The 19,535-nt window shown below is 39.8% G+C and overlaps 1 protein-coding gene across 1 annotated transcript in view; it reads left to right on the top strand.

Moving 5' to 3' along the window:
• The first annotated feature begins 371 nt into the window (after nt 1–371).
• The window catches only part of LOC143286147 (protein phosphatase 1 regulatory subunit 16A-like), a 32,644-nt gene continuing 13,480 nt past the window's right edge, over nt 372–19,535 (top strand). The window contains exons 1-9 of the mRNA XM_076593751.1: nt 372–461; nt 1,996–2,647; nt 5,409–5,479; nt 11,148–11,293; nt 13,040–13,143; nt 13,550–13,674; nt 14,395–14,520; nt 16,075–16,150; nt 17,202–17,325. Of these exons, the coding sequence (XP_076449866.1) occupies nt 2,377–2,647; nt 5,409–5,479; nt 11,148–11,293; nt 13,040–13,143; nt 13,550–13,674; nt 14,395–14,520; nt 16,075–16,150; nt 17,202–17,325 (1,043 nt within the window). The 5' untranslated portion in view covers nt 372–461; nt 1,996–2,376. The remainder of the gene's footprint in view (nt 462–1,995; nt 2,648–5,408; nt 5,480–11,147; nt 11,294–13,039; nt 13,144–13,549; nt 13,675–14,394; nt 14,521–16,074; nt 16,151–17,201; nt 17,326–19,535) is intronic.

Raw genomic sequence — 19,535 nt, 5'->3', positions numbered from 1 at the left:
ACGTCTGTTACATGTAACTCGTTCCAACGTGTTCCTGTCAAAGACTGAAACTCGAGAACAAATCAGTATTTATAGCGATCCGTTGAGGGGAAACACGCCGGCTCTTATAATATGCGGTACGTACGACTGTAAGCAGGTAACGAGGGATGGGGGGGTCCGTCAGTCTTCACCCGCGGCCTGGGTGTTCGTAAAATGACGCAAAGAGACAGGCTTTATCGGTGTAAATTTTGTGCTGATGTTATTGGAGGGTGAGTAACAAGAAAGTCCCAAGGTCAGAAAAATCCATGACACACGGTACAACTGACAAAGCACAACAGAGGCACACCTGAAGTTGCACCTGTCACATGATCGGAACTGAGTCTCGGCAGCGCCATCTACTGACACACCGCGACACAGAAAATGTCGACCGTTACAACACAAACCTGATCGAGTGACAGATACACTTACGTGAGGTCGTCCAGGTGGGTCGTCTTATCTCTGTATTTATGACAGTTCTACGGTATCTGCATTTTTATCAAGTTTTTCTTCCTTGTAGGTGCAGATGCACCGTGGTGTCGTCTGCTCTGTGCTTGTCGCGAACTTAACCCATTTGTTGTCAAACTTCGAAGATTGCTGACTGGCTACTCAAGCGTAACACACCCTTGTTGCTTCTGTTCCTGGGAAAGCAGCCAGTAACGTAGCGGTCATCAAAAGCCGTGCACGTCGTTTCTGATCTGGGGCAGAAGAGCAGGATACAGACCTGACACAGACCGTCAGTAGATCTGGTCGTTTCAGTCAACGGGTGACTGTCCAGGTTCACTCAAATCTATCGTTGGCATGCCACTCCAGTCTTGGGTGGTGTGCGTGGGAGGGGCATACTCATAGTTATAGACGTTGCAAAATATGCGGAAGGTGACATAAGTTACAAGGACGACAGTAGACGTATCAGCCATTTCTTTGCCTCACTGCAGGAAGTGCTTAGAAGTGCTCAAATACTAATATATCCTGTAGGTAAGAGTGGAAGCAGCGAAAAGTATCAGTGTCAAGAGCCCGCACACAAACTACCATGACTGCTGACAAGATATATTTCATTCACAATGTCATGTCATGACACTTACTTGTCAGTTTGTGTGTGAACATAAATTTTCAGTATAAAAGTTTAGAACAGCACCAATGATCACAATGTGTTTATACAGATGTTGCGCAGTCTAGACAGAAATAATGTGACCGGTAGTGTTTGCACAGGGGCATTCCCCATTGTGGATGTTTTGTAAATAGAACATCCTTATGAGAACCTGCCACACAGGTTTTTTTGCTCAGCATACCGGGTGCACACTGAAGGCCTTTAGTGTTGTGCACATTTATGTTCCTGCTTGTGGATAAAAACCTGTTGATTCATGAATAGCACATGAGTTTGTGAGACTGATCAACTTATGTGAGATTTTTTAATGGCTATTGACAGTTATTGTGATGAGCACAGATGCTGTCAGTATAAGTGTTTTTTTAAAATTTTGTTTGCCTTCTTATTTTCTTTTCTTACTTTATGCAGACACAATGCTGTTCTGTTAACAGTTATGTCTTCGAGACATAGAGGGGTTGACCCATTCAGTTACCCTTCCAGTGATAATGAAACTTTTATTAAACAATATTCCATGCTACATTTCCTTCTTTTGTTCTTTGGTTGGAAACATCTGAAAAGACTGAGAGCTGACAGCCAGCAAGAATGGCTGCAACACTCTCTGCAGGAGATCATGTTCTGTCTGTCCTTGACATTCATGTCAGACTAAAACTAAAATTACACACTCCCACCACATGCTGAGCAAAGTGTTGTCCATAACAGGAAAATGTCAAATTATGCTGTAGAATGTGCTGATAGAAGAAAAAAAGATTGTTCTCGATACCCTGATCAAAGATTGTTCTTGATAATCTGATCTTGATAGACTTTCAGAAGTTGCTATTAATTTGCAGTATAGTTTGAATGCGTATGTTAATTGTTAAAGTGTATGTCTTTTCCAGACCGCCCAAGTCTGACTTTAGGCTCAGACATGACAAGCATGCTGACAACACAGACAACAGGATAACTGGTCGGCCGTGTATATCACAGTGTCTGTGTCTGTTACTGACTGTTGCTGTCAAGTGTACTGCTCCAGCACACAACCTCCAGCATGAGTTTTGACCCTGTTACAGCCTGACAGTGTAAGTTTGGATCAAAGCTCAGATACAAAAAAAAAAGAAAAAAAAAGCAATATGAATGATGTCTGGAGCCCAGAACCTTGCTGTGCCAACTGCTCTCAATCTCTATCGTGTACGTGGTGGGTGTTTTTTCTGAAAAGTGTGAATCTGTGAGAGAAGGTGCAGCATTGTTCAGAACAGAGTGAAGCAAAACAACTTAGCACTATGGAGCACTACGAACTGGTTCAAGAAATGCCTTCCATTGAACGCATGACCACGCAGGAAAGGCTGAAGCATGCCAGAAAACGAAGATCACAGCAGCTGAAGAAATGGAACCAGTATGAAAAACAACTGGACAAAGAGAGTTCCAAGAAGAAGAAGCACCAGGACAAGCACCAGTCACAGAGAAAACCCAAGAAAAGCAACAAGGGCAACATCAAGTTTGTTCCCAACATTGTCCTGCTGGAGGCTGCGGCGAGGAACGACCTCAGTGAAGGTAAGTCTGTGTGTGTGTGTGTCTCTGTGTGACTGTTTCTTTTTTTATTCTTTTTCTTATGAGTGTTGCTTCCCTTTTGTAGCATGTAATTTGTGGAGTGCCATGAGTGATTGCTATTTTAGATTTCTTGAGAATTGTTGTTTCTTTACTGTTATATTTAATTTTTGAAGTGCCATTAGCCTCTCTGTGAGGGAACAGCACTTTTGAAGAGCTCTTCACTATCATTATTATAAACTAAAGTTACTCACTAGTAATTGGCAACACACATGACATCGTGTCATCAAATGATCAATTTTTCTGTTTCAGTTCTCTTCTCAGTTTCTCAGTGCATAACCCATTGTGCTAGTCAGGCCTGGAGGCATATATTTTTGTACCTTTCAGAGTGGATTTCACACTTATGTAACCATGGATTCTTTTTCATTCCACCAAGTGCTTGCTGCAGTTTGTCTTATCTGAATGACTAGAGAGATATATAGATAGATATGTAGTAGATGCTTTGTTTGATTTTCCTGTCAAACTTCAGAGAAAGTATAAGACCGGGATTCAAACCATAAAGTTCTGCCACCTTCCTCAGCTCTAACATTGATCAGTATCAGTAAATAAAGAACGAAGTCAACAGGGAGAGTTAGAAAAAGAGATTTCAACATGAAAAGGAGAATTTGAATGAAAGGCTTTAAAAAAAAGGGGGGGGGGGGTTAATCAGACTGCTTGCAAAAGCCTAACAGAAACATGCATGTATGCACATGTTCTATGCTATTTTATGCATCATTCGCTCAGTTTATACACATACATGCATGTACTGATTTAAAAGACAAAAAATGTGTGCACAGTTAAGATATATGCGATATGCTTTGTGTGCACAGTAAACATAGTTCAGATATGTTATGTCTTTAACTTTCTGGGCAGAAAGGTATTGTTTGCCAAGTGCAGCTCTGTGTCTGGTGACGACAGTGTTGCTGGTGTGTCTGTGTGGTAGTCTTCAGTTTTATGTCTTTCCACTCCATGTGATGTTGGACTGTGTGGGATGAAGGTGGGGGCAGGGAGGAGGGGAGGGAGGAATGTGTGACAGTGTGTGCATGTCTGTGTGTGCATGCATGCTTGTGTGGGAATATGTGCCTGTCCTGTGCTCTCTCTCTCTCTCTCTCTCTCTCTCTCTCTCTCTCTGCAACCTATTCTTTGTGTGCTCATGTTTACACACTCACAGACACACACAGACACACACACAGACACACGCACACACGCACACACACACACACACACAGTAGAATTTGGAGTTCCCACAATATACAATGAAGCATGACCAGTGACCAACCCAGCAAGTCAGTCTTGCATGACTGTTGGACCTGTGGCCTGAAGAATTCAGGGTGGTGGGGGGTGGGAGAGAGAATGGGGCAGAGGAGGGGGATGTTGAGAAAACCACTTGCTTTGGGTCTCCCACGGGCAAACAGACCTGTATAATTTTGTGCATTGACTGCATTCCACCACAGCACATATTTCAGATTCACCAGACAGTAGACTGTTTACACTAGCTTCCTATGAATGCGATGACGAAAACTGTCAGTATTTGCAGGTGGAGTTGTGGAGTTTGTATATATACCAACTATATGTATGTATGGTGATGACAAACAGATTGAAAACTACTTTTTTTTTAACAAGTCAGTAGTCTATCAGAAGGCAGTCGGTGGGTGAAGAAGGTGAAAATGATACTTGAAACAGCAGTAGATTTTTTTTTAATCAGCAGCTGAGTTCACTCCACAAAAAGTGTTTCAAAGCCAACAGGAAGATCTTTTACTTGGCCAGTTCTTTGTTTCATCAACTTGTGGACCTGAAAATATTTACTGACTTAATGACATTTCTGGTGTGAAGGGTCTGGCCTTTGAACCCTGCAGAAAGTAGGATGGCAAAGTCAATTTTATAACCATGTACACCCAGTCCCTTGACCTCACACAAATGAAGATGAGCACTGATACATTGACATTGTATGCAGTTTATGAATCTGCACCTGTTGATGTGAATTTATATACACAAACATGAATGTGCTCAAAGATTAATTTATTTGCACATACAGAAACTTCCAGACCTACACTGAAACACACACATGCACATATGTGATCCTCCAAATGATGCAAACTTTGATGCATTATTGCCTCACTCAACACACAGATACTGTTTCCATCTCCCCCAACAACCTCCCCCTTCTTTTCCCCATCCCACCTCTTTCTCTCTCTCTTTCTCTCTTTCTTCCTTTCTTCTTCATATAGACAAGTATGTGTTTTCTCTTTTCAGTTTTTGTAGTAGAAGTACATGATACTGAATTTAGCAAGGAAAGATAAGAAGAACGGACAAAGATTTTCATCCTTGAATAAAAAAGGTCTCTGTCTGTCTGTCTTGGATATTGATGATGAATATGTTGCTGTGGAGACCTGTCCATTTTATGTTTAGGACAGTGCAACAAAGTTGTAAACTGTGCTTTCTTTGATAATGATATTCATGTGCTCGACACCAGGCCTGAGAGATACAGACATTTGCAGTGTTGTTTTGGAAAAGCAACACACCCAAAGACTCATCCATGAAGTGGATGATACTCATGATTTGTATGATCCCATTCTCTCTCTCTCTCTCTCTCTCTCTCTCTCTCTCTGTGTGTGTGTGTGTGTGTTTTAGAATAGCAGGACAGCTCTGGACTTGTACATACACAGAATAATAAGTACAATTTGAAAGTCTTTGTATAATCCTTGATGAAATCTGTTTGTGTTGACAGTGAAAAGACTTCTGGAAAGTGGTGTGGATCCTGATGTCACCAACGAAGATGGGCTGACAGCACTTCATCAGGTCAGTATCACAGTGCTTGAGTTTATCTGGCTCATGCCAGTTGGGAGTTTCCACACCCATGGCATGTGTGGAGAACAAGTTGTTGGCATGAATGGATGGATTGAGTGTATTTGTGTGTGTGTGTGTGTTTGTCTCAGTTGTCGTGTGTGTGTTTATACATACATGTGTGTTGGTAGGTGTGGGTGTCACAGTCTCTGCTGTTAAGTGCATGGATATCATAACAATGCTAGTGATACTCCATCCGTTTTTTTGGTTTTTTTTTCTCCCTTTGTTTTGTAGGTGATCTATAGTATAGGTGTACATGGTTGGCTGGCTGGTTCTGTTATTTTGTTGCCTTGTCTGTCTGTTGTTTTAAATGGATGCTTTGTATGGGTTTATTTTTCATGCTTTCTGTTGGTGTTGTGCGATGTTATGTGTTTGTGTAATGATGAGTGATCACACTTCATGGAATGCTCTGCACAGTGTTTGTATATACATATATTCCATATTAGTTTTATTTTATTTTGTGGTGAAAGAAGAGAGAGAGAGAGAGAGAGAGAGAATTCTATGCTGTGAACTAATAGTTTACTGACATCTGTTGAAATACAGCAGATATCCCATTCTGTTATGCATGGTTTTTAAGGCAGCATAAGATATGTATTATATCCAAAATATGAAATACGACAATATCTTTGATCTCAGGGGGGGGGGGGGGGGGGGGGGTTGCATTCAGAAGTGTTGCTTTCTGTGGCTGCATTCTATCTGCAGAGAAGGAGCCTCATTGATTTTCATGGACATTAACTGGCCCTCATGATTATCAGAAAATTCGTTCTTTTTTTATGTATCATAGACAATGCCTAAACTTTCCAAGGAGTACTAAACAGAGGGGAAATTGTTTTGTTTTTTGTTTGTTATGTTGTTTTTTTTAATTGTCTGCAGACAAAAAAAGAATTCACGAACAGGTAACATGTTCTTGTCCCCATTATCTGCCCCTAGTGTTTGTTTTTATTTCTGTGTAAGTGACTGTCCCAATTGCAGTCAGGTTGGAAGCATTTGACTGGACATTACCTTTTTTCCTTTTTGTTTTGTTGGCTTACAGATAAACTTTGCGGGCTAGTTATCTGGTTGTGTTCATCTTTTACATTTGTTTGTGACCACAATGACTTTGGTTTTTTATTTGGTCACACCAGTTCCATGTTCTTTTTTTTTTTTTTTTTTTTACTTTGAAGAATTTGAAATGATGATAAATTTTGCATATTTTATACATCTTTTACGCATGTAACTTGCAAGTTTCATGAAATGGGTGATAACAAAGTAGAAATTTTCTCAGTATCATGTGATATTTCTGAATGCAGACTTAAGTACGTAAAGCACAATCACACAAAGTGGTTGTTGTTGTTTTTTAATCTCTACTTTGAATTATATATATCTTCTGTATGAGAAAGGTCTTTTTAATACTAAAGTATCATAGTTGGAGCTTCATACTTTTGTGGATGTGCACAAAGGTACAGATTTGTGCGCACTCATCATTTTATTACCATTCATCTCAGAAAAGGGTAGTTTTGATATATAATCAATAATGTCGGTTAACCCATACAACCCTAGGGAGTTTACAGCCTTGGCATGTTCCCCTGCCATATTGATGCAGAAAAACAAAGAAAATAAACTGAAATCAACTGTTATTTTCCTCCAAATGTACATGTGGGGACACAGCCAGAAATACTACAGAAGTTATTTTCTTTTGCTTACGGTTTTTGTATTTGTAGGAATGTGTACACCATTTTAATGAAATGAGTTTTGATGTTAGGACAGTGCATTGGCATAGGGCTGAATCAGTTAAGGGAGCCTGAAATGTTTTTATTGTGGTCATTGTTGGGCGCTTCATTCAGATTATTTGTCATGTCACTGATGTGTGTTTCTGTCTTTTGTATAAAATCAGTAAAATTCATCCTTGTCAGAGTATATAACTTTTTATGTCTTTTTTATTTTCTTTTTTGTTTTTTCATACTGTTTTTATTAATACAAAGGCTCGCATATCGAAACAAAGAGAATTTGTATTGTAAACTGAAAAGTGAAAACAGAACACAGCTTAAAACATTGAGACTCCAACATCAGAATAATGTAAGCAGAACAACAAAATGAATATTCATTAAGTTATTTGATTCAACACTACTCTTCAATACTAGTTCACAGAATATTCATAAAGTCATTTGATTCAACACTACTTTTCAATACTAGTTCACAGTCTAGGCCTGTCCTTTTGTGTAAACATGTATGATTAATGTTGCCCATTTCTACACAGCTTTTAAACTGATAAGCTTCAGCATGTGAACAAAACAAACAGGGGCTTGAAGTTGCTCTGCAGGTTGTAGAGAAGAATCTCATGAAAAGAAATGAAACCGCCATTTTTACAGTCAATTTCCTACATTGTCAATATCAGAACAATTAATCAGGTAATTGGGAAATCTCACACACACGCACACACACACACACACACACACACACACACACACACCAGCCCCCCCCCCCCTCTCTCTCTCTCTCTCTCTCTCTCTCTCATATTCAGCATCTTTAATCTTCAATTTTAAATATTTTCTGCAATTTTCCCTGCTCCATTTTGGGTTTGGTTTGTTTTTTTGTGGGCCCTCCAACCTCCTGTTTTGTCTCACCTTGTTTTTTTCATTGTTCATGTAAAAATTGTATACACATGTGTTTGGAGCAGGGAGGGAATTGTCTTACCTTCTATTTTATCTTACCTTTTTTTTTTTTCCATTGTGTGTATCACTTTGCACATGTGTATGAAGAGAGTAGGGATCCCCCTCAACCCCCTGTTTTTCCAACTTCTTTTTTCTTTATTTTATTAAGAGAGATATATAGACAGACAGACAGATAGATGGATAGTACATCTAGATGGATACAAGATATTCTGCAATCTTATTTGGTGCTTTTTTTTTTTTTTTTTTTTTTGCTTTTTTTTTTCAGTTGTCTCCTTTCTTTTGAGAATTTAGCCCCCCACCCACCCCACCCCTTCATCCTCACCATAAATCCATCCCCCAACCCCTCCAGCCCAACCACCTCCCATTGAATTATTGTTTTATCTATTTGACCCTTTGAGTTTAACCATAGAGTCATGTCAGATGAATTTTCTAATGGTTGGTGAAAGGTATTGTGTTGACAAGTGTATGTTGTTTTTTGTTTTGTTGGTTTTTTTTGGGGGGGTGTTTGTTTTTTTAGAAGTGTATGTTGTGTATCTGCACATTGTAAATTTATTCAATAAATTGTTAGTTATCCTTGTTAGTGTATATAACTTGGGTTTTTTTTTCTTTCTTTTTTTCCAAATGTATGACCTGCATAATTTCAAGAATTATAGTGTTATGTATGTATAAGAATATAAAGTAAGTTACAGAATTCGGTCAATATTATGATATTTACTCTGTTGTGGTTTACCTGTAAGTTTTCAAGTTCATAACTTTCTTACAGAATATGTGAGATTTGTAGATGTTTTGTGACCTAGTGCATAGGAATTCTGTGTGTGCCCGTCCCACATACATCATATATCTGGAAAGCCATTAGGCCATGCAGTATACACATGTTTACAGTATGTGCAAAGCCACAAACCCATACATTATGCATACAACATGTACAAAGCCACAAGGCCATACACATACATCATCTGCATACATTTGCAAAGCCTCAAGGTCATACCTTATACTACAAACATCAGTGGCGACTGAAGCAGATTTGCAGTGGGGAGGAGGGGGGGCACAGAGTTTGAGGGTGGGGGTAAGGCAGACTGATTAATGTTAATTTAAAACTTACTTTGTCCACATTAATATGTACATGCTCGAACTAAAACTATTGTCATAAAAGGTGAAATCGTTTCCAACATATATTTCTTGTCAGGCAAAAATGAAGTTATGGGCAGTGACATCATTAATAGGTCCATTTGTCATTTCTGACTACATAGACAGATGGTAAGTCAGCCAGGAATAAACAGACAGACTGGACACCACAGAAAAACAAATGAATGGTCATACCTCTTGACTTCATCGGTCCTTGCTGTCCTTGCCAAAGAAGCTGTCCTTGCCAGAGAATTTCTGTTGCTTTTCATTCACACCAGCAAACTCTCTGGCAACTGCTGCCAAGTCAAGACTGTCCACTTTCTCCTTAAGGACGTGCATGATCAAGCAGTGGTTTAACCGTTTTTGGGTCATGGAAGTTCTATGGTATTTCTTCACTCGTTTGAGTGCTGAGAAGCACAATGAGCACAATGCTTTGATGATGGAGTCAGCTCTCTGGGTTGTTGGTGATTTTTCCAGTGCATCTGGGACCATTCTTAACTGAGTTTCTAGTCGCAAAAAGTCAATATCAGCACTGTATGTCCTACGAAGAGATTCTGGAATGTGGCATTTCCCTGAAGCTGCTTGGAGAAGAACAGCTTCCATCTGTCTGGGCACATCAAAACTTTTTGGTGAAACCTTCTCTTGATGTTCTCAATGATGGTATCTAGAGTTTCATAGTATTGCCATCTGAAGTATGAAGCTACATCAGAGAACTGATGAGCCTGCAAGCCATCATCAAGTCTTTTGGGTATGCATTGTTGTCTGGGAAGGTGTGGTTCATCACAAACATCTTTAGCTTTTTCCTTGGATGCCTGGAAGACAGTTTCAAAGGCATCATCCGTACGCATTTTCTGAAGAGTCTTCACACAGATCTCTGAATCCGTATCTTCTGTTTAATTTTTTCATTCAAAGTCTATCAAACTAGATCTAAGTGTTCCTTGCATCATTTAGTGCCATTTAAAATGATTGCAATGTCACCCCCACCCCCTTCCCCTCTCACCAGCTTTATTAGACATTATTTTTCCTGCCCGTGAAGTTAAAGCATTGACACTTACCTTCATTCTTGTTCTTCACACCAGTCGCAAGACGCATACTTTGATCAGTATTTTTCGCAAATAATAATAATAATGGATACTTATATAGCACACTATCCAGAAATCTGCTCTTGGTGCTTTACAAAAACGCTTTTGTTAACATAAAACATTACATCTATGTTACATACACACACCAAAACAACTGATTCTTGTCTGCTTTCCATTTCTTCTTTGGAGGCATCTTTGATCATCAGAAATAGTAATAGCACTGCAGTAATGTCTGTGTTCTCTGTTGAAAGGACTGTCAGTGAACTGGAGCGCAAGAGAGAGAGACCCCGGAAACCCAGACAGGAAGCAACCCAGACAGAAAGTAGTTACCTAAGCATGACGTAAAAATCCTTACCCTTCCCCCCACCCCTACCCACCACTGATGATGTTACCAGCAGAGTTGAGAAAGAAAACCTCTTCGTATTAGTGAAAATGGAGAGAGAGCAAACCTATCAATGGGGGTTGTTTTGTGTGTGTTTGTGTTTGTCATCCCTTGTAAGAGAAAAAACGGTCTTGGCATATCTGCTGCGAAAAAAAACAACTAACGAATTAACAAGACAGAAAATACTGAGGGGGCCAAAAGATACTCTGGCCCCCCCAAATTTTCATTGGCCCCCTTGGCCCCTCCCACTTCCAACACAGCTGAAACATCATCTGCAAAGCCACATGGCCAAAGTATTTTTAAGAAAATAAATGAGTGTGTTAAAATAGACTAATAAACTGTAAAGTTGTAATAATTTATGTTGTCCAACAATGCTTTTACAGTGCTGCATTGATGACTCGGAAGAGTTGATGAAACTGTTGCTGGACCACAACGCCAATGTGAATGCCTGCGACAGCGAGATGTGGACCCCTCTGCATGCTGCAGCCACCTGTGGTCACATGAACCTGTGCAAACACCTCATTGACAGGTACGCTCAGGTGTGCCTTCACCTGCACACATTGGACTGGGTGTTGGGCTTTGTGGTTTGGTCAGACAGTCATTTATTTGTTTATTTATCTAATTGTGTGTGTACAATTTTGTGGGATTTGCTTTGATTTGTTGTTGTTTGATTGTTGATTGATTAATGTTTTTTTTCTTTCCTTTTTTTTCTTTTTTTTTGGGGGGGAGGGGGTTGGGGGGGGTGTTTGTTAATTTACACATAGATTGGTAGGCTAGAGTTGTTTATCTCATTTATTTGTTCATTTACACATGTTTGTGCGAGTCTGTGTCTATACACTGCATCCAGTCTGTATAATGTACATATTAAAGTCAATAAGTGTTCATCGAATCAGATTAAAATATATACAATATAATATGCTAGGATTTTAGGAGTTTTTATTCAACACTAGAAAGATTTAAGAAAATCAGTCCAAAGACCCACCAGCAATCCCTGGATGAGGTCCAAAACCAAGTCCCCCAGATCATCACTGGATCCATGTGATCCACCCCTATCAAGGTCATGGAGGAAGTCACTGCGATACAGCCCCTCCATCAGAGGAGAGATGCAATGATCATGGTTCAGGCAGAGAAATTCAAGTGCCTGACTCAGCATCCCGATGAATAAGAGGATGTGGTAGTTTCATCCATGAAAGCAAGACTTGCCAGGGTGCACCTGGCTTGCTTGCCACCTACCACAAGCCATCTAAATCCCTCTGACCTGCCACAGCCATGGAAATAAGATGATAAAAATCTTCACATATCAACAACAGTTCCTAAGGTTACCTCAGGAGACACTCAGGATGTCACGGTCAAACGCACCCTCACACTGGCCATGACTGCTGAGAAGTACCCAAAAGAATCCTGGATTCAAGTGTACATTGACAGCTCACCTACCAAGTCTGTGACTGATGGAGGACCAGGTGTATTAATCAGATATCCTGAGGGACACACCTCCATGGCAGGGATACCAACTGGGAAACACTGCTCAAACTACTCGGCTGAAATTCAGGCCCTCTTGCAGGCTGCCGCCATGGTTCTAGACTCAGAGAGCGACTGTCGCCAAGTTGTCTTCATCTCTGATGCACTGTCTGTTCTGGAGGCCCTTGCAGGCAACAAACTTCCTCGCCTCATGGAAAGACTCCAAGAAGTTGCCAAGAGAAGACAAGTAGTCCAGCAGTGGGTGCCAGCCACTTTTGGAATCTCAGGCAACAAAGCAGCAGATCAGCTCACCAAACTCAGAGCAAGAAGAAGTCAACCAGAAAAAAAGCATCAGCTTCATAGAGAAGAAGGCTATGCTATGATTGAGAACAATAAGTGATGCACATCACCTTCTTGAACACTGGCAATAGGTGGAAATCATATTCCCTGAACTAACATGTGGCTTGTAAGCTGCCAAAAAGCAACAAATATCTTAGAGTGTGCTGATGACATCATGTGATGTGAGGTAGATTCCTATGGTCTGGAAGAGGAGTGAACACCATGCTAAGTCCTCCACATTTGATGATGTCTTCACAGACTGGAAAACCTGTCAAAGAAAACTCCACAATCATCTTGTTAAAAGTACATATGGTTTCTTTCTGAATAAGACTGGATGATCAGAATACAGTGATCACAGTTTAGATAATAGTTCATGCTTTCTGGTTTCCCCATATTAATATCCATTCCTTTTTGTTTCTGGCAGTGGGTGAGTGAAAGATTGAACATGTTCAGAAAAGCATTGTGTTTTTGGTGACAGGGGAGCAGAACTGTTGGCTGTCAATGCTGATGGAAACATGCCGTATGATATCTGTGAGGATGAAATCACTCTGGACTACATTGAAACAGAAATGTCCAAAAGAGGTAGCTTGTTTTTGTTGTTTGTTTTTTTGTAGTTCTTGATGTGATTGTGTGTTGTTCTTAGTTAAGAATGCTCCACAGTTCAGCAGTTATTAAGAATGAAAGTTCCCATCCTAAATCTGATTAGTATGCTATAGTTGAGAAAATGTTTAATTGTGATCTAAATTTGAAGCTGTAGTTACCTCAAATTTATGTTTTGAAAAGTGAGTGCTAGCCATACTAACTTGAATGTTAGTGTTGTGGGTTGTTTGGTTTTTTGGGTTTTTTTTTTTTAAGTCATTATGAAATAGATTTGAAACTTGTAGGTCTGTTTTACAGGTTATATTTGATAGACTTCAGCTTCTATGGGGGATGGGGAGGGTCTGTCTGTCTGTGTTAACTAAAGACTGTGTGGTGATTGTGTAAACAGGTATAACTCAGGAGCAGATTGATGTGACGCGGCTTGCTACAGAACACCAGATGTTAGCGGACCTCAAAGAATTTGTCAGCCAAGGAGGAGATCTGGAAATAGTTGACCAGACAGGTGCTACTTTGGTAAGTTCAAGTCACTATATCCAAAGACTGAAAATTAATTGATAAGAGATGACAGGTGTGTTTCAACAGAATGTCATCTTTTTCTGTTCTTATTTGTTGGTGGTGGCAAACAAGAGGAATTAGAGCAGAAATTCAGAAGAAAATAAACTGGCAAAGTCTAGATTTTGTGTTCAAGTGATTGGATTCTTGAAGAATAAATTTTCTTACACTCTTCGCAAGAAAAGCAGGAGATGTGTTCTTCTGATGTGATGTTTGTTTCCCAGAGCTGACTACACCAGTATATACTTTCACACACTGTTAATGATGCTTCTTTCTTGATTCACTGTGAAAAAAAAAAACATTATCATTTGCTGTTATAAAATTGGCCTGTTTCAGGAGCATATTATTTTATATATAAATCAGAAGTATTAATTTATGAGACATGGTAGTGCCAGCAACCTTCAGTCACAATCCTTCCTTACACTGTAGGTTGACTTGCTTTGTCACATGTCATGTAATATCATATCATTGTCATTTAACTTTGTGGTTATTGTAATACTCTTTGTGTGTCCTTGTTTTGTCCATCTGTACATAGCATTGGCCTATGGGTAATACTGTTTCTATGTCCTTGTTTTGTCCATCTCTACTTTGCATCAGTCAATGTGTGATACTGTTCGTGTGTCCTTGTTTTGGTTATTGGATTGGTTATTTTAATAGTGTTTCTCCGTCTTTTGTGGACAGCTTCACATAGCGTCAGCCAATGGGTACATTGAGGTGGTGGACTTTTTGCTGAACAACCATGTGTGTGTGGACACCAGGGACAAGGACTCCTGGCAGGCTGTGCATGCTGCTGCCTACTGGGCTCAGGTACACACACCTTCAAGCCGTGTTGGCAAGAGAGTGTGGTTGTGTGTGTGTGTGTGCATGTGAATGTGAATGTGCATGCACATTTGCATAGCTTCGGGATGAGTGTTGGCAAGAGAGTGTGGGTGTGTGAGTGAGTGTGTGTGAATGTGCATGCACATTTGCATAGCTTCGGGATGAGTGTTGGCAAGAGAGTGTGGGTGTGTGAGTGAGTGTGTGTGAATGTGCATGCACATTTGCATAGCTTAAGGATGAGCGTTAGCAAGAGAGTATGGGTGCATGAGCGTTTGTGTGTATGTGTGTGTGTGAGTGTGCATGGACATGTGCATATTTGGGGGATAGCTGTGTATTGGTTGGCAAGAGAGTTTGGCTCTGTGTGTGTGTGTGTGTGTGTGTGTGCAGGCACATGTGAGTAGCTGGGGGATGTCTGTGTATTTTATCAACATTTATTGTTTGGGGAGTGTGATATGAGCTCCATACCTTCCACTGTAGTGTTGGATTTCACCAGCAGCATAGAAACAAATAATAGTATCAAAATAAGAAGAAGGAGAACAGTGATACCATGATAATAATTATGTGCATATGTGTAATGCTTACCCTAGAACTCGCTGATAAATATAATGGCCCCTATGGGGACTTGGAATAGTTGCAGTCCCTAGAATCTCTCATGATGCTGTTCCTGTTGAAGATATGGGAGATAAAAGTCAGGAGTCAAGGAGTATTTGTATTTGTATTTCTTTTTATCACAACAGATTTCTCTGTGTGAAATTTGGGCTGCTCTCCCCAGGGAGAGCGCATCGCTACACTACAGCACCAACCATTTTTTTTCTGCATGCAGTTTGATTTTCCTATCGAAGTGTATTTTTCTACAGAATTTTGCCAGGAACAACCCTTCTGTTGCCATGGGTTCTTTTACGTGCACTAAGTGCATGCTGCACATGGGACCTCAGTTTATCGTCTCATCCGAATGACTAGCGTCCAGACCACCACTCAAGGTCTAGTGGAGGGGGAGAAAATATCGGCGGCTGAGCCGTGATTCGAAGCAGCACGCTCAGATTCTCTCGCTTCCTAGGCGCACGCGTTACCTCTAGGCCATCACTACACAGTGCGTGGCTTCTCTGTTTCCTGCAGAAGACAGTGGCATTGTAGGAGATAATATTGCAGAATTAACACCAGCAGATCACACCAATGATGCGTCACTGTAATTTCATCTTCCATAGATGAGACAGGAACAGAATTATCCATCATATGTGCCTCTTCTTAGACTTTTCTTGGTTCAGTAACGAGGACAGTCTGAAACAATCTTGCATCAAGGCAATAATCAGATTTGCTGTTCACTCATATTTGCGCTTTGCACTCTATCCTTTAATCCTTTCTTCTGTTCTGAGTCATCAGCTGATTATGGTTCACAGCCACGCTTCATGTGATCAGATGTTCTGCAGCAAGGTCATTCTGTTTCCATTTAACTTTCTTTATATTTTCATGATAATGATAATAATAGAAGTAACACTAATAATTATGATAGTAATAGTAATTATAAAACGTGTTTCCTTGCAGCAAGAAATCCTGGAACTTCTGGTGGACAGTGGTGCTGACTTGGACGCTAAGACAAAGAGCGGAGAGACTCCATTTGGTAATGTGCAGTTTTATATGAACAGTGTTCTTCCAGTCTTGAAGAATAGTCCTTGTTTCTGCTCCGTCATAATTATTTAAATTGTTTCATGAAACAATGACTGTGTGAAGGTGTGCAACCAAAAGTTTGAAGAAGAAAAAACTTTAGACATAGTGGAGGGTGAGGGAGATTGTATATTCATTTGCAAGTTGACAAAAAATGTTTGGAAAGGTTGAAAGAAAGTTTAAAGGTCATATGGCATTTTATAGCCATTGGGGCAGTGAATTCATATCCACGGTGTCCAAGGCTCAGCATAGGAAGGTAGGGACAAATCCTCTCCTTCCACTGTCTTAACCTTCCCCAACCAAAATCAGGTACCCATTGACATTCACACCTGGGTGGAGTTAGGAAAATCAGCGGAAACTGTCTATCCCTAACACGATGCTGAAACAGGGCCTCAAACCCTGATCACTGGGTCAGAAGTTAAATGCTTTCCCATTCTACCACTGCACCCCTTGTGGAGACTGACCTATTTATTCGTGTATATAACCAGTCATATTTGTGTCGTCAGTATGTTTGTGTGATGTTGCTGCTGTTCCTTTGTTTTTTGGTTTTTTGTTGTGGTATTTGGAATTGGTGTGTGATAGATCAAGATATGTGTGTAGAAAGTTCTACTGTTGTTTCTTTTTCAGTTGTGATATTATGATGTGGCATAGAACAGATCAAGATATGTATGGAGAAAGCATTGATTATGCAGTTTCTGTGTGCTTTTAGACAAGGTGATGGTCTGAAAAATGGAGGTAGCCAGAATTAAAGAGATGATGGTGAAAATGGGAGAGGCATTAAACACAAAGAGTGCACACAGAAAAGTAACTGTAGCATGTAAAAGTCAAACAAAAATCTGTGCAGCATCCAAGATGCTTTCTTCACCTGGTCTCCCTCCCCCCAATGATGTCGATTGAGGGAGATAATGTAAACAAATGTGCAAGAGAGGTTCCAGGACAGAGTTGTCCTCTTCCCCACCGGCAGACAAGGAACAGTGTCCCTGTACAGGGTTTGTTGCATGTTCCAGATTTATGTGAGGAGCCAGACTTAAAACAGAAGATCCTGGACATGAAGGATGAGATTGAAACAAAACGTGTTATTCGCCAACAGCGGCCGGGATCACAGAGAAAACACCGCGTCAGCTCCAGAAAGTAAGGACTGGTCATGTGTCAGTGTGTTCTGGTCACAGTTCTGCCTCCGTACATACGTGATCATCATCTGATTTGATAGTTAATAAAGTTTATTGTTTTTTTATGGTTTTATCATTCTTTACTGTATGGCATTTGCCTTTGATGTTTTAATTGTTTTCATTGTGTTTGCATATTTCTGGGGAGAAACATTTCTTGGAGAGTGCTTGAGTTTTCTGATTCTAATTCATCAGTCTTGAATCAGAGTATATATGATTATCTCTTGGTGCGTTGAATGAGACGTAAGTATTTCGTAAACTGGCATTCATCAGCTGGAAGAATTCTACTGCTTTGATGGCAACTAAAGAAGAGAAAAACTGACGCATGGTCGCCTTTCAGTTCAGATTAAACTGAATAATGGAGGAGGTACAGATTATGCAGAAAACTAAAATTCTAGATCAGAAAAAAATGTACTTTGACCATTTTAGGACTGACCAAGCACTACTTGAAAACAAAATATCATGCCAGGAACAACTAGTAGTCAGGAAGAAAGATATTGTTCTCCTCAGTCATCCACAGCTAAATAAAGATGCGGTAATCAAAGAGGAAAATATCATTATTATTATTTGTATCTCTTTGGTGTTGATTCACCTGTGAAGTGGCTGATGGGAAATGTGAATCAGCACCAGTTTGAGGTTTTGTTTTTTTTTGTTAGGAGCAATAACTACTGTTCTTTATTTGTTATCAGTGTGTGTGTGTGGAGTGTGTGCGTGTGTTGTGTGTATGTGTGTATAGTATCAGAACTTTCATTTAACATCTTTTCACATGTGTGTGTTTATAGTAATGTTCACTGATGATTCTGGAATGACTGTCACAGTACTTCATGTTTTGTTGTTGTGTTTTTTTTCCTTCTTTTTTCTTTGCTTTTTTTCATGTAGTGTGAATCCCAGAGGCCATGTCACAGAGTTTTTATCAGTTGGGAGGTAAAACTCATTCGTGTTGCAAATTAGTGTGATACACATAAGAAATTATGTACCTCTTTCCATTAATTTACCTCCTACTTTTTGTCTATATTTTCCCTTTAGCATACTATTCTTGATTAACCAAAGAGAGGGGCCTGGTACTTTGGAATAGAAAGAAAAGTTTATCAACAACAATGTTATTGTTACAAAATAAATGATAATAATAATAAAGTTGATCAGTATTTTCCCTTTGGCTACATACCCATAGTCCTCACTACCCTCTCAGAACATCTAGCATGGACAGTTTCAGTTTCAGTTTCTAAAGCAGGCGTTACTGCGTTTGGAAACACCTGTATACACTACACCATATCTGCAAAGCAGACGCTAAACCAGCAGCATAACCCAGTGCACTTAGTCAGGCCTTGAGTGCTTGCATATATATTTGTGTACCTTCCAGTCATTGGGGATTTCATCTACAGATTTTTGTCAGAGGAAAGCACTCATGTTGTTATGTCTTCTTTTTCTATACACCAAGTGGGTTTATTGTCTCATCCAAATGACTAAATGCTCAGTTTGATTTTCCAGTCAAACTTGGGAGAAAGGGCATGACTGGAATTCTAACCAAGAACTGTCACAGACACTGTATTTTGCAAAATAAGCATCTTAAACATTCTGCCACCATCCTCCTTAAAAAATACACAAACGACATGACCAACACCCTGAGCAAAACAAATGTTGTTAGCTCATGAGTCATGAGTCACCTTTTACATAGGCGTAACATGTGTGTGACCTTTACTTCACCAGCATTCTTTGTATTGTGTAAACTTGTGAACATGTCTGTCCATGGAGGACATACACACATGTACACCTTTGGTAGTATATACATATCTGATGAGAAGTGCACTCACACTTGTGTTGTGAATTCATGTACAGTTATGTTTAATCATTTGTATCTGTCTGTTTCCCATCTTTTCCATATCATATCTGATGTGTCTTTAATCTGTCTTTGACATACATTCTTTTATTAAGGTAACAATGAAGAAGCAATCCTTTGGGTACAGTGAATACTTCGGTCTAAAGTGACATAGCAGTAAAGTTCACTGGGCTGTTTTGTTCTTTTCCTGAATGCCAGACTTCTTTGGTTAATCCATTTGGTGATTTGGAATTAATGTACACTGTGTACCTATTTTGTTGAGTGAGGAATTTCACTGTATAATGTATTCTGTGTTTTTATTTATGAGTAGGTTTCTCGTAGTGGTGTTGGATTCACCT

The sequence above is a fragment of the Babylonia areolata genome, chromosome 9 (assembly GCF_041734735.1).
Source record: "Babylonia areolata isolate BAREFJ2019XMU chromosome 9, ASM4173473v1, whole genome shotgun sequence".
NCBI lineage: Eukaryota > Metazoa > Mollusca > Gastropoda > Neogastropoda > Buccinidae > Babylonia > Babylonia areolata.
The sequence above is the reverse complement of the archived record's forward strand: the minus strand, read 5'-3'. Positions and strand labels throughout refer to the sequence as shown.